This window comes from Plectropomus leopardus, chromosome 22, assembly GCF_026936395.1.
Source record: "Plectropomus leopardus strain MGB_pleo_1.0 chromosome 22, ASM2693639v1, whole genome shotgun sequence".
In the NCBI taxonomy this organism is placed as follows: Eukaryota; Metazoa; Chordata; class Actinopteri; order Perciformes; family Serranidae; genus Plectropomus; species Plectropomus leopardus.
In genome coordinates this window covers 20,399,831-20,426,620 of record NC_142197.1, presented here as the reverse complement: position 1 = coordinate 20,426,620, position 26,790 = coordinate 20,399,831, and the positions used below count along the sequence as shown (strand labels likewise).

Here is a 26,790-nt window from a genome sequence, read left to right as displayed (position 1 = left end):
GAATCTAGGTATTGTAAAACATCTATAGTGGGAAAAAAACAGGCTTTAATGAATATTTATGTGCAATAGATTTTGCATTATAGATCTATAGATTAGATTACTTAATTAGGCATAATACATTACATACTACTTTTGTAATGAGTTAGATTATTGTGTAAAATATAAATGTCATGTCGCCATTTCAAGATTTTATTACATTATAAGCCCTTAATTGTGATGCAGACTTATTTATTTATTCATCATCATCTGCCATATGACTGATAAATTACAGTGCAGGTCAAAGGGGCAGGTGTGTGTTTCTGTGTCTGTAGCTTTGAAGAAAATTAAACAAGATGTCGATAATATAGTAGTCATTTTTATTACTGATATTAAAACATATCCATCACAGCAAGATTCTAGAAAACGAACATCCATTCACTCATCATCAAACCGTCACAAGATCATAAACATGTTGATATATTTATATGGCAGTATAAGATCAAGGCCTCTGGTAGTGTTAGTTCACAAGAGCTACAATCAACACTGATTCTTTTTTTTTCTTTCACTCTACTTTGTCTCTTTCTCCACCTCTCTCTACCTCTCGATCAGTCTCAACACTTACTTTTCTTAATAAACATGACATAAATCATTAACATCCCTTTATATTAAGGTTTCAGTAAATTAAACAATTCAATAAACAGTTATTGATGCGTTCACACCCTGTTAACACTCATATTAAATGCAGTTTAACTACATTTTGTGCAGACGTGAAGTAGCAAGAGGTGTACTGAATGTCAAATGCTTTAACTTGTATGTACCGGTGTACTTATGAGGTAGACATTGTCTATTTAAATTTCCTGTCTTTATATTCTCCGTTAGAACAACATGCCCTAGTTTACATTTCCCAAATGTTAGTGATCACAAACTCTGAAGCCTTAATTAAACAGGCAATAATTCATCTAAAAAATTACACTCCTTCATTGTTAATGGGAATTAGTGACTATATGAAATTAATAATCAACCATTTTGCTTCTCATCTAATCAACATATATGTAAATCTGTTGTCATTTCAGCTCAGTGGTTGGTCACCCTGCAGCGACGTGGCGACTGTTTCATTGCACACTTTTGGCATCTTCACAGTGAGATCCTCTCTCCTTGCACCAGGCGGCCTCGGAAAGCCCAGGTGTCCTGTAGCAGAGATAAAGGGTCAGTTCGACAAAAACATAACTTTAGAAACATTCTGAGAGAATCAAGATTTTTTTCCTTTAGCACGCTTAATAATCAGCCATTTTACTGATACATAGACATCTTTTGAGCAAGCTGTAATGCACTGAGCAAATTCCAAATATAAAATAGTGGAAACCAATTTCAAAAACCAATTGCATCAATTTCAAAAAAATCTCCCAATTATCGCCAAAAAGTTTTGACACTTACATAAGGTGGTATTTCCAGCAATCCAAAAAAGCCTTATTTCGCAAAACAGCTATAGAAACAACATTTTCATAGATTACATCATGCTATGGCTATGCTCTGGCTCCCTCGGGCATGATGCAGCAGGCGCTAAAGTGTTATTGCATTGCATAACTCTTCAAAAGTTGAGCAGATGATCTGAAAGTTTTAAATCTACAATTCCTCTGTGAACATGTGGACTATCACCTCCCAGAAATACCTCACATATGGCCACTCCCACTTATTAGGGGGTCGCCTTTCCGTTATGGCTTGCGTAACATGTCTACGTCACCTTTGATTGGAAATAATGACGGCTAGTGTGGTGGCTGCAATAGAAACAAACCTGTTGATGTTTTGAACATCCATTAACATACTTCTTGGATTGTTATTGCGAGAGGAGAAGACGCAGAACATCACTCAAGGGAAACGCAGGCATCGTGCAATTGTGTTGTATCAACATTTTAAAAATATCACTTAAGTTTTGCGCAAATCTGTAAAGGAAACCTGCCGACAGACTGTTAAAGAGGAAGGAGGACATAACTGCTCCCCAAAGGTAAAGCCAAAACATCTCAACCACTCCCTGGTGGCTGGCTGCAGTATGGTTCATAAACCCTGCCTCCATGTTAACATATGGGACATGGGCCAAACTAAAAGATCAACAAACACACGAATTATGTTTTTTTCCAAGGGTGGTTTCTGTAATTTTAGGTAGTTCTGACCACAATGATGTTTGTTCAAGCTTTGTTTTTCTGAGGAGTTTTGTTTTTACTCGTTTTTTTGGTGCAAGAATAAATGGTTCGACTTCATGATTGACAGTTGTGTGTGCCAGTCGGTGTGATCGTAGTCAGTGGTGCTGCTCATGATTGATCAGATGGGTGTATGGGCAGGAACTCGATAACATGGAGATTACTACTCCTCATACTTCTGTCTCTAAATGACATCACCAGTCCAAGATTGCAGTGGCAGTATCCAAAATGCTTTGCTTAATTTTGGTACAGTTTGAGTACGTCGAGACACATCGTCCATCTTTATGTACAGTCTGTGTATAGTATCTGTAGCTGTATAATGGAATGATTCTAACAGATGAATGTATTATGAATGCAGATGACTGACCTTAAAGGAAATGTCGTCGATATTGTACTTTCTACTTGTGATGTCCTTCACCTCATTCTCTATGTTCTCCTGTGTAGTTCCCTTCACGTCGATGTAATAACAGTCAGAGCTGGCATAGTGGCAGGAGATGGCCTAGAAACAAACACACACACACACACGTTCACACACTGCTGCCTTGAAATATATTGCATGCATATTTTCATCACTTTAATTTGACTTATTTTTTGTAACTCAAAAAAATAAGAGCATAAAAATTCCCATGTGTTGATGAAGTATGGAGTTTGTTAAAGAAAATGTCAGGTGGATTATGGGTAGCACCTTGCGGAAGCCCTGTGTCTGATTCATGCCAGAGCCATGGATCAGCAGCGGATGAAAGAAAACAGTGTCGCCTTTCTCCATCTCCAGGTGCACCCTGGGGTGCTTCGGATCGTAGCCACGCACTCCATGGTACATCTTGTTGACGCCACCCTGAGAACACATGAGACAGTGCATATGTGTACTTTCTAGCAGGTGTTATCGTGCTTCTTGAAGAATCCCATGCGTGTGTGTTTATACCTCCCACTCAGGGTAGTCATGCTCCTGCAGTGTTCCGGTGTGTGTTCCCGGCAGGACAACCAGGCAGCCATTCTGCCGGTTCACTTTCTCCATCGCTGTCCAGGAGCAGACGATCTTGTCTGCTGGGCGGAACGGGAAGTAATGCAGATCCTGATGCATTGGGTGACGAGACGTCTTCTTACCTGAAACGACAGTTGGATTATTTGGATATTTGGATAAATCTGGATAAGGCTAAATTTGAAAGGGTAAAAAGAAACATTTCACTACAGCAATTCCCAGTGAGGTCTAGTAGTTCTCGGGGTTCTCCAAACGTGGACCACTTGATTGTATTTAATCGCTTCGTACCTGCATCAGGAGGTTTGTTGATCAGCATTGTGTGCATGGCCATGATGTTGGGTCCAATGAAACACTCCACATACTTCAGAATCTGACAGAGAAAAACACAAGTTTTTGTCCAGTAGTGTTCAGATTTGAATTGCTTCAAACTTAGGGTGAATTTTAAATTAAAAAAGGGAAGTTATTTCTGTTGGCATTCATGTTTATGTGTGAAAAAACTGTTGATGCTTTCACTATGTTCACATTGGACACAGAAGTGACTTCATGTCTGGTGTGTGTGTATGTGTGTCTTTGTGTGTGCCTTGGCCTCTTTTGTTTTTTGTGCAGATGCAAATTTCAAATACGTAGAAGCATGGCATGCATATTTTATCATTTATCATACTCAGGTCATCTTTGTCATATCTAGTATTGCCTTTATATAGTTCATAAAAAAAATATTGTGTTTTCCTTCCAGATTCGCTTGCAGAAAAAATAGATCAAACGCCAAAAATACCCCTGCAGAGCATAAGCCGGCCATTTCCAAGGAAAATCAATGAGCTTTGTGCTGTGTCTGCATCTAGCTTTAACTCAGCATAATGCTCTGAGTGTCCCTGCATCCAATCTGTGAGCTTTGACTAGGAGACAACAAAGGAGGGTGGCTTTCAAAAAACTGCAATTTTTGGCACTTTCATGTTGGGTTTTTTCTCATTCCCAGGGGTTGCTACAAGTCTAATAACAAACCATTTCACAATGATATAAAACTAGGTATATTTAAGCTATGACACACTACATATTTAAGTATTGATTTTTTCTTTTAGTTTTAAACCAACAAATTAAAAATAAGGACCTGCAGTGATATGTAGTGTGTGTGTGTGTGTGTGTGTGTGTGTGTGTGTGTGTGTGTGTGTGTGTGTGTGTGTGTGTGTGTGTGTGTGTGTGTGTGTGTGTGTGTGTTTGTTTGTTTTGTACCTGGGGTAAGGTGCAGTACCGGAACAGTTCAGGATCTTCCTGGAAATCCTGGAGTTTGGAAACTGCTTTCTGATCCGCAACGAACTCTGACTTAGCAATGGCCACGTCCCTCATCACAATCAGACCGGGAATCTTTACTTCCTGCCGACAGATCCGCTCAAATGCCTTCCTGAAGAACACACATAGATCACATTCAGCACTTCACAGTACATCTGCAGGTCTATGAAAAGTTACTTATTTCACAGTAGATTGACATTTTACCTGTAAATTTGATACAAAGATAACAGCAAAATAATATTCTTAGAGACACTTGTTGTTTTGTGAGTTTGTGGTTGTCAACCATGGCTTTATTATTGTATTTTGGAAGTTCTACAGCTTAGTTACTCAGATTAATAACAGTGCTGATGTTATGTTTATAATCTGGAAGAAAAACTTTCTTTGCAGTTCTCAGAGTCTCACCCGAACCGGTCGATGTCCTCGTCAGACACCAAATTCTTGATGAGGATGAAGCCATTTTCCTCGTAGAAGAGCCGCTGATCTGGGGTCAGCAAGTCAGTATCACAAGTGTATCTTCCCAAAAGAAATTATGATACACAACATCATCAACATATATTAAGTTAAGTTTAGTATACTGATTGATAGACAGTGCCCAGTGATGGCAGGGCTTCATTCATCCTCAGTCTCAATCAAGTTGGGCAACCAGATGCGGCTAAACTTATTTTTTCTGGCATGCCAAGTTTTTGATAGCGGCTCAGCGATGTCAGTGTTTGCAGCCAGAATCAGGACAATATATTTTTTCTACCATGCCGTGTTGGAGCCGATGCTGGGCCATGACTTTTTTGATAAAAGCTGTCAGCAGCTGGAATAGAGCTGGTTTATTTGGCCCCATCCTAGAGGCATCATTAATCCTGAGTCTCAGCCCAGATTGGCATCTGGATGCGGCCCGACAGATTTTCTCCAGCATGCCGAGTTTGGGCCAATGCTGGGCTAAGTTATTTTTGATAACGGCTGTATGATGTCAATGTCTGCAGCCAGACCTGGGCCAGTTTACTTGGCCTATTTCTGGGGCATCACTCATCCCAAGCCTAAACTGAGTAACTCGATGTGGCTGATTTATTTACTCCAGCATGCCGACTTTTGGCCAGAACTGAGCCAGCTCACTTTGGCTACCCGGGCAGCCAAAATAGATAGTAAATTCCAGTTGCTGGCTTTATTTTTTACTTAACTTCCCAGAAAGCTGCTTTTTAACATAAAGACATGAACTGGAGAAACTGTGTCAAATGTGATTGAATCACATGGATTATATAACTGGTTAACCTTAAGCCTGGGGCAGCTGTTATTTGTTGGAATGAGTGTCAACTAAAACTAAGGTTGTGTCTCTACCTGAATCTCCATGGGGGACTGTTGGCGAAGGTTTGGGCATAAGTTGGTGAAGATCCCTGAGGAAAATCAGTCAAGGAAACGAAACAGCAGTAAAAGCAATGTTGTGTTAAAGCAGTGTTAACAGTAAAAAAAAAAAAAAAAAAATTGAGTTTAATTTAGCCTTTTAACCCTTTGAAACCTGAGCAAACTGGCTTGATTAATTTCAAAAGGGAAAAGGCAATGGACAAGGAGAGAAGAAAGGATCCAAAGTCGTGATTGCTAGATATTACTACAAAAGAAACTTACCTGAAAAATAATAATAATAAAAATAATAAAATAATAATAATAATAATTAAAATATTTTTTTTAAATAAATAAATAAAAAGGAAATTACATTGAAAAAGTAGTTAAAATTGCAATAATTCTGTAGCACGTTTACTGTGTAGATTTACTAACTATACAAGTAGTTTTCCCCCTAGCTTTTTTCTTTTTTTTTCCCCATACATTTTTCTCTATCTTCTTAAAAAATAATTTTCTAAATCTATTAGTTTCTTGCAATTTGTAGAACCAAGTTGCCCGTTGGTTTAGATACTTGTGAAAAATGTCTGACAACAGTACAAAATAACATACAGATGAAATGATAAACAAGCCATTAAACAGACTTTCAGCTGACCTAAAAAAAGGCTATCCCTCCACATATTTTCAGCTTATGTCTCCAGCAAAAAGGTAATAGAAACACCAACCACTGTGATAGCCTATATGAGAGAAATAGCATAATGTACAACAAACACTATTTCAGAGCTTTCACGTAACAGTTAGCTATCGTTTACATACGTTATAGGAACAATGGCGGCAGCGTCAAGTCAAAAAAAAAAACGGTGTCACTGAACTGAGCCTACATGTGCAAGAGGTACATATATTAACGTTATAAAACATTAATAAACAATAATATTCCTCCTTATATTCCTGGAGGCCTGCGGTCCATCTCGGGACACTGGCCTGTCCCAAGATTGCTGACCGCCGTTAGCTGCGCAGCTGTCGGCTAACGGGTAAGCCTGCTCCGCGCTGTGCAGTGTCGATGATCCGCGATCAAAATACAAAGGATACGATAACCGCCGGTGATCGATCAAGATGATTGATCAGCAGTTTGAGTCTCTCCGCAGCGCGAGACATTTTCCAGTCAAGTTGTACCCGTAGCGATCGCCGTAAATGGTAAACAAGCAGGTTGGAAGTAGGTCTGTCTGACTGGAGCGAAGTGCAGAGGTGACTTTTTTTTTTTTTTTTTTTTTTTTTGCTTATTTCAGGTAAATTTTGCCTTTCTTTTCTTTTTTGGGGTTTTGGGGTTCTGGGGGTAATTAAAATACGAAACATGACCAGTTGTTGAATGTCCCTCCCCTACTCATATCCTGTGGTGGATGAAGTTTGTGACTAAAATGTTTATGGGAAAATGTAGTGGAATAAGAGTATACATTTTATTTAGTAAATTTTGTGAAATAAAAGTGAACATTTACAGAAATACAAAACTCAAGTAAAGTACATATACCTTTAAAAAATACTTAAGTACTGTAATGAGGTATTATTACTTTGGAAATGACACTTCTGCTCTTATTTAAAAAACAAACAAACATGATCCCTAACATTTGTAGGTTATCCCTGACTAATATGATTTATGTTATTCTGTCTATTATTTTTTTAATTTAGTTTTTCAATGCTTTGAGCAGTACAAAGATTGACCACAGATGAAATGGGTCAACAGCAGGACAACTTTTTCGTTTATTTAAAAGATTTAACAATGTTATTTACATTTACTTTAAATCTGTATAACCAATGTCAATCTAAAAATTGCATTTATTGTAGTCGTTGCATTTTTCGTCCAGAAGGTGGCGCCACACAATCAAAGATTTAACTTGATTATCATTACGTTTATAGTTGTCTGTCCAATTTATGTCTAATGTCCTATTTTCCTGGTTCTGCTTGTCACACCGATTATGGCTATTATTATTATTCATCCATTTCAAATTAATCAAATTAGGAAAGGAGAAATTAAATATCCACAACTTTATGATGACACACCCATCTTTTCAACTTGAAATTAATTTCCTGAAAATTAATGCTATGCTATTTTAAATGGACAGCAAGTAAACCACCATATAATAATTTCGAGGATTATTCTAAAAAGAAAGAAGAATAAATTAAGGGTCATATATTTTGGTAGGACCAAATTGTAGGATGCAGTACGACAGACATTTCTTTTAATGTTTAGGGGTAACTACATATTTTACATGATAAATGATTTTTTTTTTTTATAGTTTTGTTATCTTAATTCAAATATGTAATAGCCTACACACCTATATGTTCAATATTTTATTGAAGACTCACAGGGGCAAGGGGAAAACTGAGTTTTGAAAATTTATGCAGTGTTGCATTTTTATACCTCCGAAAAGCCACAATGTTGCAATGTTAAAGGAGAATGAGTTACACGAAACAGTGGAAAGGAAAGCTATTCAAATAAAGATAGCATTGTTTCGTTTATCTGCATTTCCTGCCTCTTCCCATAGCTTCGTCAAGCTAACCACACGTCATTACCTTTAGAGCGGAAGTTGACATTAATTTGATTATCATACTGTACCCTATATGACGACCGACCGTCATTTTTTCTACAGCTTTTTTTCCATTCCACTTCTTTTTGGTTTGATTTACTGAGGTACTTTTCAAAACTTAAAAAAAAAAAAAAAAAAACACTAAAAATTAAATATACTAGTCATTTCTAAAAATCCCAGTTTCTCAGCTGATGAAAAATGTGTAAATAATTCGATAATTATATAAGTAAAATATTAAATAGGCCTACTTAAATTATTTCGCTCAAAAAATGACCCCCTTTCTATTTTTCTAGAGATGCGGATTTTAGAATATAGCTACATGACAACAACTGGACATTTCAAACTCATCAGTTTTAAATTGGCAAAAACCATGAAATAATTTATACATTTCAGTTGAACTCTGCCTTTATAACACACCCTGAAGGTTTTAGTTTGTGTTATGTTTCTTAATTTCCTCTAAATTTGTATTAACTATGCAATTAAACTTATTTATTATATGACGTTTTGGTATACAACTTCTATTTGAAAATATCAAATATATATATGTAATTATCTGCATGGGCTATGTAGTTGTTATAGACTGAAATTGTTTTTTATGTCACTTTCATTGTCAATACTGGAGAAACTATAAAAAATCGTCATTGGTACTTTTACTTTTGAAAGTTCTGATAGACTGCGTCACATGGTCGCTGATAATGATCTTATTTTGAAAGGGTACAGGAAGTGTCGTTGTTGACCACTGTGCGGTGCTTTATGGCAGCTCGCTCGCACCCCTCCCGTCTGCTCTGTCGACAGCAGATCCTCCTCCAGCCTCTTTAAACTGCTCACACCGCCACACAAACGACATTTTGGGGGTTCGGTCTCAAGCTGTCCGTCCTCACGCCCCTCGTATCTCTCTGTGTTTTTAGGAGGATATTTTTTTTCTGTTGGAGCGTTTGGAAGCGAAACCGAGCACAGACGGAGCTGTGTTTTAGGCTACTTCAGTGGGCGGATAAAGCGGAGGAGGGCATCCGGGCCTGGCTGTTCCGGAGAGTCGGCTTGAAACGACGGTATTCACCATTTTCAGGTAAATTGGCTCAAATGTCATAGGTTGATATCATGTAGCTTGTCCGATAATGGACTCAGCGACGTTACATTTCGTCCAGCCGCTTAGGACGAAGGCTGAACAGTGGTGTGTGGAAATGTCAACACAGAGGAAACGGCAGCTGAAGAATAGTTCAGCCAGGCTGGAGCTGTATATCATATTTTACAGTTACCCTCGGTTTTACCCCTGAGAGTGTGGACTGTAAAGTTCGCGCCTTGCGCATATTTAAAACATTTAAATCTCTTTTTTCGGTATATGTGGTGCAAATATTTTGGTTTGTTTATGTTACTTATGTATTGGCAGCCAGGCTACCACCAGCGACAGGAACCCTATTGTAAACTTTAGAGGGATAGTGTAGAAAGATCACAGACAAACTGCTAGAATATGAATTGAAGGACTGCGTAAAACATAATTCTGCCTATTGAAATTAAGAGCAACAGGATAATTCCTGCATTGGTTTGATTTATGAGTATTATTAACACCAGTAATGCAGGAATGTCATTGCCAAATCTCCAAAACTACTAACAACTTGCCGTAAATTTAATATGTGACAAACTTTATGACGGTATAGCATTTTTCTAGCAAAGTAAACATTACTTCAAAACATTATTGTGTGCCTAACACCACAGATTTATGAATCCCATACCATACTGTACTTACTCACATGTGCTTTCACATTGAAAAGCAGCAATGTGAATTTGTTTACAGTGTTTTTTGACAATTCTTTTCCTGATATAATATAAATCTATATACACATTCGCTTTACTGCTGTCTGAAGTATCTGTATTTCTTCTTGTGCCACATTTAATTCATATGGAGAAAAATGGAAGAACCAGTTGAGGACATTTCCTCCGGCTTACTTGAAAGCATTCTTTAGCTTGTTGGTATACCCTACTTTGAAACGATTTGTGAAATTAAATGAACTTGAAAATTATTTTTATTTTTAAGTTATTGACAGTTCCATTGAGATGCCTTTGCGATTCTTTGCTTGTAAACCCAGACACCAAAATGGTATTTAGTAGCCACCCGGAGTGTATGGTTTGCCTGACACAAAACAAATGAACCATTCTTTGTCACCCATAAAACAGCAGCCCCTTTTACACTGCCCGTTCAATGTGGAAATATTGCGCCATTATGCTACTTTGCCTTTTTGTATAAAAGTAAATTCTTGGAATGGGGGGATAGAGTTGTTTCAGGTGGTAACAGCACTGAAATGGTGTCTGTATAAAAAGGACAGCCGGCAGGATGGGACCATGGGCTGGATGGTTGTAACATTTTGATGGCGTGTTATGTGTGTGACCCACCGTGGGAAGAAGAACAGTGGCCTTAAATGTACGCAATTTGGGAGAAAAATGAAATTCTGGAGCGCTTTAATCTCCAGGAGGACGAGATCAGCAATGGTGGCAATAAATGATTGGTACCGCCATGTTATGTAATTACTGTCGTTTATAAAGCATTGCCGACGCATATCTGTAGAAGTCATGGAATTTTGCAATCCCGTTTTCCAGGCCTGGAAAAGTCATGGAATTAGTACAAATCATTGAAAGTTCTGGAAAAGTAATGGAATTTTGTTGTGTAGCGTGAAATTGTTACAGTAATCTCTCATTGAGAATCTTCCACATAATGTAACACAACAGCAAAATTATTTTCTGAAGCTGTCAACATTTTGTAGCAGTTAATATCCGTTGATGATGGACAGCATTTTGTTTACCATCATATAAGTTTCTTCACATCTCTCCCTTCGTGTATGCCATCTAGCTGATATTAGGCTTGTATAGAGTTTGAATCTGGTATGTTTGAAAAATGCCGGGCAAGTAGGGTCCTTGAATAGACATGGAAACGTTTTGAAATGTTGTCAGTGAAAATGTGTAGGAACCCTGTATAAAGCGTGTTGACTCATATGTTAGATATCACACTAGAGGCCGACGCTATTGTGTTAATCGCAATGGCCGTCACGCTTTTTTTGATTCCATGATGCCAGCATGCTATCTATAATTACACACTGGAGCACTATAATACTAATGTTGTTTGATTCTGTGTAAAATTGCAAAGGGGTCATAAAGATGGGATTTAGTAGTTGCTCTATCTCTGTGTGAAAAAGAACTAGTGATATAAGGTGAATAGTTTTTGATAATCTGACATCTAAACTCCGAGACTCTTCTAAAAGTGCTTCATATTTCATTTGATCAGATTAAACGTAAAATGCAGACATTACAGTTAGTGTTTCTAGTACAGATGTCAATCATGATATCATACCAGCTTTATATCATCACTGTTATTATCAAAAGTAGATGATAACTGCTCATATTGACCGCCTATCATTCATTTCTGCAGTGAAGCATCCGTGATGCATTTAGGCTCTTTCCACTTCCTGTTTGACCTGGATTTACTTCCCCCGTCCTTCATCTGGAACAACTGGCCGCTCATTTGTGTGTATGAGTTTGTGTATTGACCCACATTCAGATGTAGGCTGCTGGCTGTGCGAGTGATACACCCTCAGAGGACAAAGTAATTACCCTGACAGCCCCCTCCCCATGTCTGCGGGCCGTATAGCAATGCTCGTATTGATCTGTCTCTGCATTATGTCTCTTATAGCAGGAACATGAGAGCTGAGAGTGTGTGCTGTGAATATACACATGCACACACCCTTTCTCACGTTTTTTCTCCTGGGACTGGCGGATGAGAATAGACACAATGAAGTGAACTGTCTCCTAGCAGAGTTAAATTTTGAGATGTGTGATTGGTTTCAGTTTGAGAAATTAAAGGGCCATGTGACATGACAGTGATTGGTTTGAAACTTCCTGTTGGAGCAAAAGAGTTTGAACAGAAGTCAGAGTGAAAGTTTTGGGCCTGTACACGTGCTAAAGTGATGACTCTTTAGAAAGATTGATGAATCTGGAATGAACCTTATATTCAGCTAATTTCTTCATGCGCTTTTAAGGACACATTTTGGCATATCATGCTCCATTTACAAGTAGGCTGCCACAAATACATTACTTTGTGGTAAACCTTAATATTACTGCAGCTGCAACTACTGTTGAGGCGCAGAGCAGCTATCTTGGATTTTGGGGTTGGTAAGGTTCCTCCCTTTTTTCAAGTTGGAAACTAACTTCAGAGGGCATTGCAGCTGAAATTTCTGACTTGGAACTCGAGAATTCTGACTGCAGCTCACCATTGGGCTTGAACTACACCAGTGGTTCCCAACTGGTCCAACCACAGGGTCCAGATTTCTAAGTCATTAGTTCAAGGTCCGCACTTTAGAGAAATTACCACATATTCAAGTTTATTTCACGAAATTTATACAACATGTGGTCTTACAACACAATGAAATACAACATATTGCAAGAATAAGGTGCAGTCTTTTAAAACATAGTAATTAAATAGCACTACAACCAAAAAAGTGCATGTTATTACTGCAGGACCAGTGACAAAAACGCTGAAAAGGCACACCATGTTAACAGGTCAAATAATACCAAGAACAGGGCAATAAAAATAGTTGCTGTACAAAGAAACTCCTGTCGTTCTACTGAAGGAAATGTTACGTCAGAATAAAAGCTCTGTGACAGAAATTCACTGTACTTCAAAGTGTGTTTTTTTACAAACTCGACATAAGTCACTAGCAATCCATTCAGAATGGACCTGCGACCCACTGATTGAGAACCACTGAACTAGACTAAAAATTTAAAGCAGAAAGCCTCTGCGTCTTTGATGTTGACAATTTATTTTTAAAAACTGTATTTTGAGTCCCCCAACTTTATGGAAGTCCAGTGCTAAATGATTGGAGTTCCCCTTTAACTTGTGAAAAACTAAAGAGACAGAAACGGGAATCATACTTGTTAGAGAAATCTGTGAAATGCGCTTGATGGCATTACAGTACTGTAAGGCAGACAGCTTGCTGTCAGTTTAAATGCTCTGATGTCCCATACTGTCACGGTTTGTCTGAAGCTGGAGTGTCAGTGAGAATGTGGATGAAGTGGAGCAACTTTTAAGTGCTGATCACCTTATTACTGAAATTTTGTTGGCAAGTTATAGCAGAACCTATTTATAAGTATTCAACTTTGTCATACAATGTAGGCTATTTGTATTTTGGCTGATAAAAAGTCATCATCTCTATGGTGCAATGCATGGCCTTATCCCACCATGCTTTGCAACAGAGCTGACTGCTCTTACTGATGATCAGCCTCCAAAACACTGTTGCTATTGACAACCAGGCCAGCAGCTTGCTACCTCGCTCTTCCTGCCTCTCTCTCTTTCCTTCTCCCTTTTATATAACTCCAACGTGTGCAATGTTTTATTGATTTGAGAGGTATATTTACGTGTTTGTGTGAGAGTGTGTGTTTATGCGTGTGCAAACCTCTTTGTGTTCGTCTCTTTGCATGCTTTTCTATGTATTTTTGCAGTTTTTCAGTGTGTTTTATATGATCTGTCTGTGTCTGAGTAAATATGTGTTGGAATGTGTTTCAGTAAATGCAGCACTGTATGTGTGAATGCACATACAGTGCTGCAATGCCTGTATACATGTGTGTAAAAACATGTTTTTCAGTGTGTGTGTGTGTGTGTGTGTGTGTGTGTGTGTGTGTGTGATCATGTATTTTGATGTGTATTTGTAGAAGTCTCACCTTCTCTTCTTTGCTGATGAGAACTAACCCGTGCTCTGTATATCATTTATCATGTTACCATGAGGAAGTACAGAAAATGTCAAAAGCTGTAGAATGTAACTAAATCGGAGAGGCGGACACACTAAGAGCCCCTGGGGATCATGGGAAATGTCTTCCTGCCATTGCGCTGCCACAGGGTGGGCATCATGTAGGTGAAGTAGTGATTATTGGGTTTTTTCGGGGTCTGACTAATTCTAGGGCTCCAGAATGAATACAATTAGTGTGGCTTGGGTGCAGCAGGAACACACAATTACACACACATTCGTAGCCATATACATATAAACACACACACATACACACACACACAGAAAGTTATGCGAGCCATGCAAGGAATGTGAACTGATGTGAGTTCATTCTCTTTCTCTCTATACACACACACACACACACCTTTTTTTCTAGCTTAAAAAAGTGAAAAATTTAGGTCATGCTTCATCAAACACCGCTTTCATTCTACTGGTGTGTGTGTGTGTGTGTGTGTGTGTGTGATTTTTACAGCGAAACAAAGCCATCTTACAATGTGTGTGTGTGGTGTCAACTTGTATGAATGTGTTTGGGTGTCAAAAGGGATGTTTGGTTTTGTAGGAAAACTGTGTGTGTGTTAGTGGAAAAGAGAATGGACGAGTGTATTAGCCTTGTCTTTGTTCTCTTTCACACACACATTGCGCACTGACACACACACTCCGCTGTAATACTCGGTTTTTGTCTCCGTGTACACACACACTGTCTATCATTATTCCTGTATGTCTTGGCATCACATCCTGTCCAATTGCCCCCAGGATAAACTATCCCATCATGCTTTGCTATGTGTGTGTGTGTCTGTGTGTGTGTGTATGGAGGGTTTAGTTGGGTGGCTGAGATTGGCTCATAATCTGGAGATTAACCAGTGGCATTGTTCGAGCAGCAGCAGACAGGGACTGTGTGTGTGTGTGTGTGTCTGTGTGTTACACACACACACACACACACACACACACACACACACAGAGACACACACAGACACACACACACACACACACACACACACACGCAGAGAGTCACACTTCAAAATAAACAGACCTGCAGTTCATTCATGAAGTGACTTTCCCCTCATGTGGTGGGCACTCACTATAAACTCAAGTGGTGTCGTTTGACAGTGAAGATGCTGAAATATTCATCACACACACACACACACACACACACACACACACACTAGTGAGGATCTAAACACAGCAAGCCACTCAGATGATGTTTTACTCTGTTTTCTCTTTATTGTCTCTGAACAGGATAAGTGAGATTTATAATGGGCCAAATAACAAGAGAGAAAACAACATGTTAATGTTATTATAGGACACTTTGTCATGCTAATGGCTTGTTTTTATGACATGTTTTTATAAATAGTTTTTCAATCCTGTGTTGTTGACAGTGTGTGCACGATCTGATTATTCAACACTTCATCTCAGCTAATGAACTCAAATTAACTTTCACTTTAAACCTTAACTGGCTCCTTGAATAAATAAAGCACAGACCAAAATAACCTCATGTTAAAAGATTTTTACTCCTCCCTTTTCAAGATAGGGGTAAAGGATTTGAGGAAAACATAATAACAATTTTAATAACCACACTTTAGATTGCAACGATTAAAACATCTGCCGCAACCATCCTCATCCGGCCCAGCCCCCCTCCTGCCCCCCTCCAAAGACTAGTAAACCTAGTGAGAACACTGAGGCTGTCCTACCTGGATGCAAGTGCAGTTTTTAGCTGAACTTTGTTGGACGCTTTGTTTCTATGTATTCCTGTTGCTTGCTTTGAAAGCACCACACTGGATGAGGAACAGCTGATTCCTTAAGTTATCTTTTGATACCTTCATTTTTCATTATAAAGCCTTTATAGGATAGGGTGGCAGCTGGCTTGAGAAATCGCTGGGAAGCTTAAAGTTTCTGGTAAGCTAAATGACTATCGCTAATAACAAGCTAAGGTATTTTCTCTTGGCTGTGTGTCCTTTTACAGTAAATATCCCAATATGAAACATGTCTTCTGTTTAAAAAAGTAACATTAGGGAGATGGCAAGTAGGCTATTCACCCATCTTTTTTAGTGTACGTCTCCAGTGCACAACTGATAGGTCTATGGTTTGTTCACATGACCTAACAGAAGTGCATATTTAATGAATCCAGTGTGGATGAAGGGCTTATTGTTAGGTGATGCTGCATGATAGTCAGGTGCTCGTTTCCTATTGGGACACAGTGCTGAGTCAAGTCGGACAGGTGATAAAATTCAGTGTAGTGGTCTGCCTGTTTGAAAATTTTCACACCAGCCCAACCCTACCTGTGCTGGTGTTCTGCATTATGTATATATAAAGTGTTTAGATATTGTGTGCACTTGAGCGCACATGGAAGTGGCACAGTGTTGGTGCCAAGTACAGTCAGCTGTAGTTGACATTCTGCTGTTCAGTACATCCCGTCCTACACAACTCTCACCATCTGTCGGCTGCTCTAAAACTATTTTTGCAACCCATCTCACACAGTCAGGACAATGGAATTATTCCATGTGCTGTTAAATTTTATTTTCATGGATGTTATTTGTCTCTAATTGGATTTGAAGCAGTGAATTCTGGGATTTAAAGTCAAACTGTGTAACTTTGTTCTGACTTCCCTCTCTTACTCTGCTGCCTCTTATTACTTTAAATTCCAGCCTCAGTTTAAAAGTGTGTTTCCTTTTTAATCTCAAGTAGGAATCTCTAATTATCCCTCTTTCTTCCCTGCGGGTTAATCATCGCCTCACCGACAGGCGCTATCTGCAATCAGTGCCAACAAAGAGCATAAAAGTTCACAGGAAACAAGTCACGAAAACGAGAGAAAGAATAGTTAGGCCTTGCCGCTTCTTAAATAAACTATTTCAAATTTATTCTGCTAGAAATGTTCCTGGAGATTCCCAATATTCCACTGAGGTTTCATGTTTCCCAAGCTCTTCACAGTATTAGCACCAGTAAGCATCTCATTTATCATTATCTGAAAGGTCAGATCAATTTGAGGTCAGTGTCGCTTGGTACCTTTGCACACACACACACTAATAATCCGGTCTAATCAGATTAACGCAACACTCCTACACGTGCAGTGATAGCAGCTGCGGCTGAACAGACTAAGCAACTACAAAAACTTTATCAACAGAAAACCCGCGGACGGAGAGATAAGAATATACACTTTGATTGACAGGAGATTTCTGGGTAGCACACCACTGCCGTGAGCACATGGCATCAAAGATAAAAACTAGATAAAAACCAGTAAACAGTAAACAGCCATCCCTCATGAATGTTGCAGTGAGGCAAGAAAAAGAAATCGGCTCCATCGTGTTTGTTGATTGTCAGCTGCAGGGAAAGAAAAAGAGGTGTTTGCTGGTACTTGATGTTGAAAATGGTGTGATTTTTAAAATAGCAAAGCAGATTTGACACACATCATTTCACCGTGTTTTGGGAAAAAAACAATCAGCAGGGTCCACACATGCAGTGAGATACTGAAATTTTGGGGAAAACACTTATTCTCTTTTTGCTGTCTGTCTGTACAGTAAATATAATGCCACTATCAGCAGTTGGTTAACTGAAATTAGCACAAAGACTGGAAACAGTGTGAAACAGCTACAAGGCATTATGTGCCAGACTGTATTGGCCAGGCACAATAACATCCTGGAGACTTGTCGTCACCGTGATTTTTCCCGACAACCAGTTGGGACTTCAGGAAGTCGCCGAACCCAGCCAAGAAATAGTCCAACATATAACCCATGTACAACCACAATGTGATATTTTAGAGGTGTTTGCCAACAGATTTTATACCTTTTGGCAGGGTCAGGCTAGCTGTTTTCCAGTGTTTCTTTGTCTTTGTGTTAAGCTAACTGGCTGCTGAATATAGTTTAATTTAAGTGTACAAACGTGAGCATGGATTCAATCAGGACCGTATATCGAGATTATATAGATATCCTGATATGAGACCAGGAATCGTCTTAGATTTTGGATATTGTAAAATAGCAAGTGCTGTGTTTTCCTGGTTTTAAAGGCTGCACTACGGTAAAGTGATGTCGTTTTCTGAAACTACCAAACCGTTCTAGCTGTTAAACTATTTACCTTTACCCACTTAGTCATTATATCCAATAGTCAGTAGTCAACCCTACAATATTGTCTCAATATTGATATTGAGGTATTTGGTGAAAAGAAAATGTCATTAGAGTTGCAGTGGTATACTGGTGTACTGTGGTTTAAGTAGATGGTGATCATACTGTACATCTGCTTATCTACTGTATTAAAAAGCATGCAGCTGGACAGAGATTCTCACCTTTTTTATTTGCAAGAGGCAGATGTTTTTACACATTCTCTTAAAAAAGCCGGTCTCAAGCTTCAGATAAAATAAAGCATATGTTCAACCAAAAACATCCCATTCATTAAAGATCATTGTAACTGATAAAAGTAATATACATAATAACAATGTACAGGGAATATCTCATATTGTTGCAATAATTTTTTTAGTTTGTTTTCCATGATGCCAAGCCTTAGTTTAAATCTTCTAATCCAACTCTTGTCAAGAAATCTAATAAGCATATTTCTCAAAATGAAGTATACCTTCAAAATAAAGGCAATGGATAGAGCCATATATTACCCTTCTTTTTGCAAGATTTTGCATACCCAATACCAGTAACTATAGAACTCAATGCTGATGTCAATACTAAAAGTTAGCATAGAATTTCTGGTCAAATTTGTAATCTTGGTAACTCTGTCATCACTTAGTGTCTGACTTAGATAAGACTTTTAAAAACAATTTTAGACTATTTTATTCAGGCAAAGGTCTTCTGTTTGGGAAATTTGTAACATCTAAGAATGTTGCGTTCTTATGTCAAGTTAATGTTGATTTTTTTTATTAGAAATGTATGTTTATACTTCTCTAACTAAGGCATCAAGAAGTGCTTTGGTATCTCTATGGAAACTCCAGCATCATATTGACACTAGTACAGAAAAAATTTGCGATACCCAGCTGTAGGCATTAAAGATATTAGGTGCGATGGACAAACATACAAACCATGCTGGACATGATCATTTATTCTATCTGTGTTCATGACATCCAGCAATGGGACGGGCCAGATTTAATCAAGCTTTGTGCGTCAAAGCACCTGAAGTACTGTAGGCACAGAGATGTTCTTTGGCCAGCAAACATCTGAAGTAATGAATTTATAGGCAATGTTGCATCTTTGTCTCAGGCTGGGATATCCCACCTGGCTTGGCACAAAGACAGGAAAAGGTCCAGGCAAATGCTGGATGATCTGAGCAGCACACACACACCAACACACACACACACACAAATGAGGGCACCTCAGGGAGTGAACACCTGTTCCCAAAGGCCTCGGGCTGAATGGAGATGGATTTGGAGACTGTGTTCAGGGGAGTGGTGGGGCGTGAGAAAGAGGATGCACGATGGAAAGCCATAAAACAGACAGTAGAGAAGGAGGGGTGATAATAGAGGGAAGGAGGTTAAAATCCTGTTGTTTCGTTGTGTAAGATAACCTGGCATCCTTAGAAATCTCTCTGTGGTTGCTTTTGTTTTGGTGTTGTTGGGTGTGGGCGACTGTAGCTGTTGTTGCTTTGATCTGACAGAGAACATTTTAAAGCTGCAGATGGCAACAATGCATGAGGATGACCTCGACTGGCAGCAAGAGGTCACTGACTTTTTTCTCCTCATAGCTTTTCAAATTAAAAGCATTCAAGTTGTCAGTATTTGACTGAATGTGCTCCATTTATAGGCATTTTTTAAAATCAGACAAATAGGCGTTTCTGCTCGCTGAACACTTTGCAGCAAGTTCTCTAAACATTTCAATAATCAAAAAGATGTCCAAGAATGTCAGACATAATTTGTCAAGGAATTATTTACACAAAAATGTATTTGAATTCTTGCCACAAGATTTTGTATCATCAGCAAAGCTCCTCTTTGAGTGAGCCTCAACCTTTATATTGAACTAATCTTTTTTTTCTTCAGCTTTTGTATTTTTGTCGAAAAATTTGCATAATACACACACATTGGGACCACAGCTTGAGTGTGTGTGTTTGTCCTCTTAAGCTCGTAGAGTTTCCCATCTCTCGCCACTGGAATGTGCCATCTCCAGCTGTGTGTTTGGATTCACCAACTAAACATCCAGACAGGAAAACACACATTCTTGTTCGCTGTCTTCATCAAGCTGCGTGTTTGTGTGTGTGTGATGGACAGACCGGATGCATCTCGTTAACCCTTGTTAGTCTCGTGTGAATGTAGTCAGGCAGCACAAGTGTTATGTAACAGAAAAACCAGAAGGAGAAGAAGGGTGTTGATTTCACAAACACAGTGGCAGCAGCAGGTCATTGTGGCTGGAAGAGCAAAGAGAGGGTTAATAACAGGTGGCATGTTTTTTTTTTCTCCCCCAGACAAAATAATTTTAAAATTAAAAATAACAATTAAACTAATTTTAATTGCTGAAAGGATGGTCTGTTTTTTGATGGGCATATCTACAACCCAACATTACATTTTTCACATACTCTACCTTATTTTTAGGCTGTATAGAGATCAAAACAATCCAGCTAACACAAGTGAATTTTAAAGCTGCATTTGTCAAATATATTTGGCAGCCAGAGGCAACAGTTTTTGACATGCAACACATTATGCAGCTATACACAGTTAATGATGCCAAATCACTTGTTTATACAGTCAGAAGCTCCAGTGAGGTAAACAAGGCCACATGAACATCACTCATGTGCAATAAAACTGTCTCACATATGTAGCAGACAGCACCAGATAACATCCACTTTCACAAAATGAAAGAGGGAACAGCATAAACAGCAGTTTCTGCTGCAGATAGCTGCAGTCACTTAAACAGCATCCTGAGTACAACTTTTGTGTGTCCCCTTTTTTTTAAATTGTTTTTTAAAATAATTCTCTGTTTTCTGGCCATATGGCAGCATAACAAGCTGCAAACACAATGTTGACATACTGTCGTTATTATTTTAATAGAGCTTACTTTTTCATAAAACAACATCCAGGTTATGATTGTGCTGAAACTGAACAAAATCACCAATGTGGGCTTTAAAACAAAAACAATAAGCTTAAAGACACCAACGTGCTCCGTATAGCTGAGGGGAGCAGCATAGTGGCATATTTATTAGCCGTTGGTTTGTCACTATGATGAACACATGGTAATTTCTGTCCATTGTTATATTAAATTGCGGAATAGAGCAACTTTTTGAAAAAAAGAAATCACTAGAAAGCCTAGTCTATTTCAAGGTTCTCTGGTTCCTGCTTTCAGCCTTTCCTCTGTGTGTGTGTGTGTGTGTGTGTGTGTGTGTGTGTGTGTGTGTGTGTGTGTTTTGGTCCCAGTCAGCAGTCTAACACACACACACACACACACACACACACACACACACACAGACTTGGTAGGAGGTGGAGCTCTCAGCAGCAGGTATACTGCTCTACTGCAATCCAAGCCAAAAAAACTGTTGGCCTGGATTGCAGTAGAGCAGTATACCTGCTGCTGAGAGCTCCACCTCCTACCAAGTCTGTGTGTGTGTGTGTGTGTGTGTGTGTGTGTGTGTGTGTGTGTGTGTGTGGATTGATTACAATCCCAGTGTGAACTACTGATAAGAGGATCATGTATCCTGCACACGATCTCTGTTTTGTAATTGGAAGATGGATGGAGTGTATTGCCTTTGGTGTGACCTCAAGCTAACCCCCTTGCACAAAATCACACGTACACAAACACACCCACAATTGCACCTATATATTTATGTATACACAGTGTGTTTGTTTCTTTCGAACCCTCCCCCTCCCCCCGCTGCCAACAGATGACACTGGAGTGTCTGGGCGTGCTGTCAAACCTTGGTGTGTGTGTGTGTGTGTGTGTGTCAGCTGAGTTCCCTGTATGTTTTGTGGCCTGTGGGCTCTGTGTTTGTCATGTGGCAAGACAGCAACACGTGCTGTGTTTACATTTTGTTTGTGTGTTTGTGTGTGTCTGTGTATGTGTGTGTGTGTTCAGCTGGGAGACACTGCAGCCTTCATAACTAAAAATAACGTTTTCTCCCCAACTCGCCCTTCCTCTCCTCAGTCTTTATCTTCATTCTTTCCATCTCTTCCATTACGCCGATATCTGCGCTCTTCTCCCTGTTGTTTTCTTCTCCACTTTGGCATCGTTGTTTCTGTTTATGCCTGTCCTTTGTGGATTATTTGTACTGTTTTGATACATTAAGTTATTTACAGATGAGAGACACTAGTTTACTAAACTGAAATAGTATTTGTCGAGATATGATTTATTCCATGAAACCAAATTTAACAATTTAATCTAAGAAAGTGCGCTCATTGCTCTAGTGAAAACAGGAAATAGTCTCTTCCACATTAAAGGGTTTTTTGTTTCTATACCATTAGTTTTCTGCCACTTATCTGAATGTGGGTCTGGGTTGTTATGGTGGCAGCGTGCTGAGCACGCCTTGAACTTTCCTTCAGCTTTTCATGGGGGATCCCAGACGGGCTATATAATCATTCTCCTGCTCTGGGTCTACCCTGCGGCCTCTTCACAGTTGGACATTCTTGGAAAACTTCCACAGGGAGGCGTCTTGGGGCATCCTAATCACATTCCCAAACCATCTCATCTGGATTCTTTCAATGTGAGGAAGCAGCCGTTCTACTTTAGGAGCTTTCTGGATGTCTAGGCCTGTCACGCCTGCTGCGGAGCCACCTTACGACGAAAATTCCTCTCTCTCTCTCCTGTATCTGTGATATTTGTTAAGCCATTACCCAAGATCATAGGTGAGGATTGGAATGTGGATCAAGGGGTAAATTGAGAGCTATGCCTTCAGGCTAAGGTCCATTTTCATCACCTGCTTTACTTGCTGATGTCACCTCTTGCTTGTCACTCCAGTGTTTCCCTCAGAATAGAAATCTATGTGTGGTGGGTGCAGATGACAGGATGGACGTTCGGCAAACTCTATGTTCTTTTTATCTTGTGTGTGTGTCCCTTTATTTAATCATTTTGTGCCCTCTCTCTTAATTCGGAAGCTTTCGTGGATCTGTAAATGCAGCACTAACCCTTCATGAGTTCTTTTTTTCTTCAACAGCAGTTTAATTCACGGGTAGGATAATTGATATGTTGATCTGGTGAAAACTCTCAAGATCAATGGATGAGAGGAGAAGCTGCTCCAGAGGCAGAGTAGCATACTTTTAGACCCAGGGCAATAAATGGTTATGTTTTACTTCTACGGCACGTGAAGTTCTGCTGCTCCGTCTGTGCCCAGAGTGCGGTAAAGAAATGACCGAACAGTATTTATATTTCAATAGAGTTTCTCATGAAAGGTCGAATTGGCCGAACAAAAGCCAAAAAGGGCTGAGTAGTTCCAACAGTGTGAGACAAACTGCAAAAAATAGGGCGGAGGATGTTCATCGACTGCCTGACATTGACCAACGACTGACCTTTGGCTTGTTGCATCAGGGCCTTTCACACATGCACTGCAGACTTGAAATGATAAAGACATTATGCGGAGGAGCCGTATATGAGAATGCAAATGAGTCCGTTGGATCAGACATCAGACGGGCTTTACCCAGTTTGGAACAAAGTCCATTGAATGTCAGAATAAGCTCATGTGTGAATAGAGTGGGTAATTTGTAGTGTGTGAATAGGCACGTTAGAATTAAAGTAATAGTAATAATTCTGTAATACTGTGATAACGCAATATTTTCTGAGATGGTTTTTGTACAATGAAAATCTCATACTGTTGCAGCCCTACTGGAGCAATGATGAGATTTGGTAGCTTGTCCGACGATGCTGTAAACGACAGAAATCGTTGGGCAAACTCATGGTATGGCATGAAACTCAGTGTAGTTTATGACTAAATAACACCCAGGCTATGTGACAGTAGTGTAATCTGTGTCATGGCTTGCCTTCTGCATACTCTACTGAGGCGTTATCCCTCACCTAAACCAAATGTAGTATTTGCAGAAAGCGAGAACGCTTCCAACATTCTCCTCTTGAGTGCTACTTGAAAGAGAAACTCAGGTGTTCATTCTAGAAAACGGCTTAAAGCTCCCTTTCTACCAAAATGTTCTTGGAGCTATGCAATCAGAAAAACAAATCTCCTAACTTAACTTGGAAGTTAACATCCCTTTTGTGCATTTCTGTTTCAACAGCAAACAAAGAGTCGTGAAGATTAGGCAAATTAGACTCATGGTGGATTAAAAAAATGAATTTGAAACGCTGCTTTCACACATGGAAAAACAATAACATCCTGTTGTTGCTCATGGTTACTGTTGCGTGACTCTGCTGTTTATCAGTGTAGATTAGTTGTTTGACAGATTGCAAACCATTTAGATCTGCAGCTGCTACAGTAGAAGTTGTTTTTTCTCACTTGCGATGATGGTAGTAGCCTAAAGTCAGTCAACATGAAGTGTTTTGATGGAGCATCGTAGTCAGTAACACAAACATGGATGATTTTGCTGTCTAATGTGACTAACAGGACTCTTTCTCACTTCAGTCTCACTTCTTTAGAAAGCTCCTCTCCGAAAGCTCATGAAACAGTTTTCACTCGTCCGTCTTCTCTTCCTACATCTCTTCATCACCCACAGGCATTTCTTCATTCATGATCATTGGTAATTTCCTATTAATGTTAACATTCAGCCTTTTGTGCTCACAGAGTTATTTCAGCTCGCCCCTCTGGCTCAGTCATGCTGAAGCTCTTTTTTAGTTGCTCTCAAGCAAAACAAAGGGTCTTTCAGTGGAAAGCGCCCACCGCACCGGGCAGCAGCACTGATGCTCTGTTTGTGTGTGCTCTCATAGCTGCACAAACACGTGCTTGTGACTGTACCCGCTCGAGTCCAGCTGAAATGGGTGCTCGAAGGTTAATGAAAGTGCTTATAGTTTTGACACGAGTCTTTAGATATATGGGGTTAAATTCGTAGAACTTTTGCATGTCAAAAATGACTCATGTTAAATTCATTTATTCACAGATTGAGTTCAGAGCTGGAGCTGTGCGGCACTAAAATGCATAAATTCAGCACAAATTTACAGTCTTTATGAAATTGCCCAGAAATTGTTTATTTAATCAGGCTTCACAGTTGTGGTAGTCAAAGATATCAGATGCAGATATTCATCCACCCTGTAGGCTTTAGGGAGGTGCGATCCTTTGGGGCTCCTGGTCTTTGAAGTCTTTGTAGTGGTGTATATCATGTAGGACAAGCAGCGGTGCTTTGATTGAAATGTATACCTTCAGAATGAGGGAAACTCCCTGTGTGTATGTGATCTCTATATGATTGCAGTGTTGTAAGTGAGCCTGAGGCAAACATTATGTTCACCTTTGATTCTAAAACTAGACAAATTAGGGGAAAAAAATCAAAAGTGAGCACCTGATTTCAGATTTTGCCATCTGGCTTGTTCGGCTGAGCTGTAGTTTTTCATCTTTGATTATTGTTTTTTTCACTGTTGTTAAATAAAACTGTTATTTCCAATCTGTGGTGTGTGTGTGTGGGCAGCAAGCAGGCTGTGAAATGTGGGAGTGATTGGTCAATGAAAGACAGATAAAGGACACTTGACAATTGAATTATTAAATAATTTGCAAAGAAAACAAATGTGAAACCAATTGGTTATTAGATAATAGTGAAGATGCGTTGGATGACTGGCGTGGAGCTGAGCTGATGAGTCAGACGAAGTTTAAAACAGATAAAAAATGGCTGGTGTTTTTCTATGTTGTGCTTATTGTCAACCTATTGAAAGACCAAAACCTGCAACGCATTAGTATCTGTCAGTAGTGCCCTCTGACTTTCCTAAGTTATTTCCTTAAAATGCTGCCTACGTTAATTTTTAGCAAGTGTTACTGAAACATGAGTAAATTGTGCATTTGCTGGGGACATGATCAGCCACGGATGAATACACATTTGCTGCATTAGTCAGTATTTTAAGCAGCGTGACGGTGTATGCAGGATTGCTTCAAAATAAAATTGGTGCCCATGTTTATTGTATTAAAGGAACATGTCAGTCAGTGTAATGCTGTGGCTCACTAATGTGTTTGTAGTATTTTCTGGACAACAGTGGAGCTCTGTGGCACAGAGATTCAAGCTACTGTATATCAGGCGCTGGCTAGGCAGCAGTGCTGTTCCCAATACCATTTTCTGGGCTCTGTAGCTTCGGCACTGATCAACCATCAATATTCGAGGCTTTGGTTGGTGTGCAAGTTGCAGTTAAGTTGTGGTAATCTGACAAAATTGCAATGCTGTGCAGAAATCACAGAGTTTGCTTGACTTTGCATGAATTGTTGCAATTGCAAGATCATGAAATCCTGGATTGACTGATTAAAGGCACTTCCAAACTCTGAGGTTTTGGGTGCAATGACTTTTCTATGTACTTTTTGTGACATTACACAGCTTGTGACAATTTTTATTATCATGTGCAAATTATGATAGACCCACAAACTGCTCTTGATAACCAAAACCCTGTTGAGCAGAGGCAGAGCACACTAAATCCAACAAATTTAAGATTTAAGTTGTACTATTGAAAGGACATTCAATCTAAAAAAAACACCAACAAAACAAAACAAATATCCAAAACCCTAAACCCTATCTCTATGCCGTCGCTGGCCACCAGCTCTTTAGAGTCCTGTAACTTATCCCACCACCACTAGGTGATGCAGTGCCTTTCAGCTCAGCTGCCTGTTACAGAGAGTGGAGACCGAACTCTGGTGGTCCGTCCTTTGCA

The 26,790-nt window shown here is 39.3% G+C and overlaps 2 protein-coding genes across 2 annotated transcripts in view; one reads left to right on the top strand and one right to left on the bottom strand.

Moving 5' to 3' along the window:
* Positions 1 to 335: 335 nt before the first annotated feature.
* Positions 336 to 7,010, bottom strand: phyh (phytanoyl-CoA 2-hydroxylase). Its single transcript, XM_042511326.2, has 9 exons — positions 6,850 to 7,010; positions 5,764 to 5,819; positions 4,840 to 4,950; positions 4,381 to 4,549; positions 3,442 to 3,523; positions 3,097 to 3,278; positions 2,860 to 3,009; positions 2,542 to 2,673; positions 336 to 1,167 (listed from the first exon to the last, which is right to left on the bottom strand). The coding sequence occupies exons 1-9, from the start codon at positions 6,913 to 6,915 to the stop codon at positions 1,114 to 1,116; spliced, it is 1,002 nt and encodes a 333-aa protein (XP_042367260.2). The 5' UTR covers positions 6,916 to 7,010; the 3' UTR covers positions 336 to 1,113.
* Positions 7,011 to 9,090: 2,080 nt separating this feature from the next.
* cdk17 (cyclin dependent kinase 17) overlaps positions 9,091 to 26,790 on the top strand; it is a 60,963-nt gene continuing 43,263 nt past the window's right edge. The window contains exon 1 of the mRNA XM_042511359.2: positions 9,091 to 9,408. The gene's annotated coding sequence lies outside the window, so the exon portion shown is untranslated. The remainder of the gene's footprint in view (positions 9,409 to 26,790) is intronic.

Bases quoted from the DNA above. Each gene is read 5' to 3' on its own strand.
- phyh (XM_042511326.2), bottom strand. From the start codon at position 6,915: ATGTCTCGCGCTGCGGAGAGACTCAAACTGCTGATCAATCATCTTGAT. The intron at 4,550-4,839 runs GTGAGACTCTGA...TGTGTTCTTCAG, and splicing joins GAGGACATCGACCGGTTCGG to GAAGGCATTTGAGCGGATCT. The intron at 3,279-3,441 runs GTACGAAGCGAT...CTGTCGTTTCAG, and splicing joins CAACAAACCTCCTGATGCAG to GTAAGAAGACGTCTCGTCAC.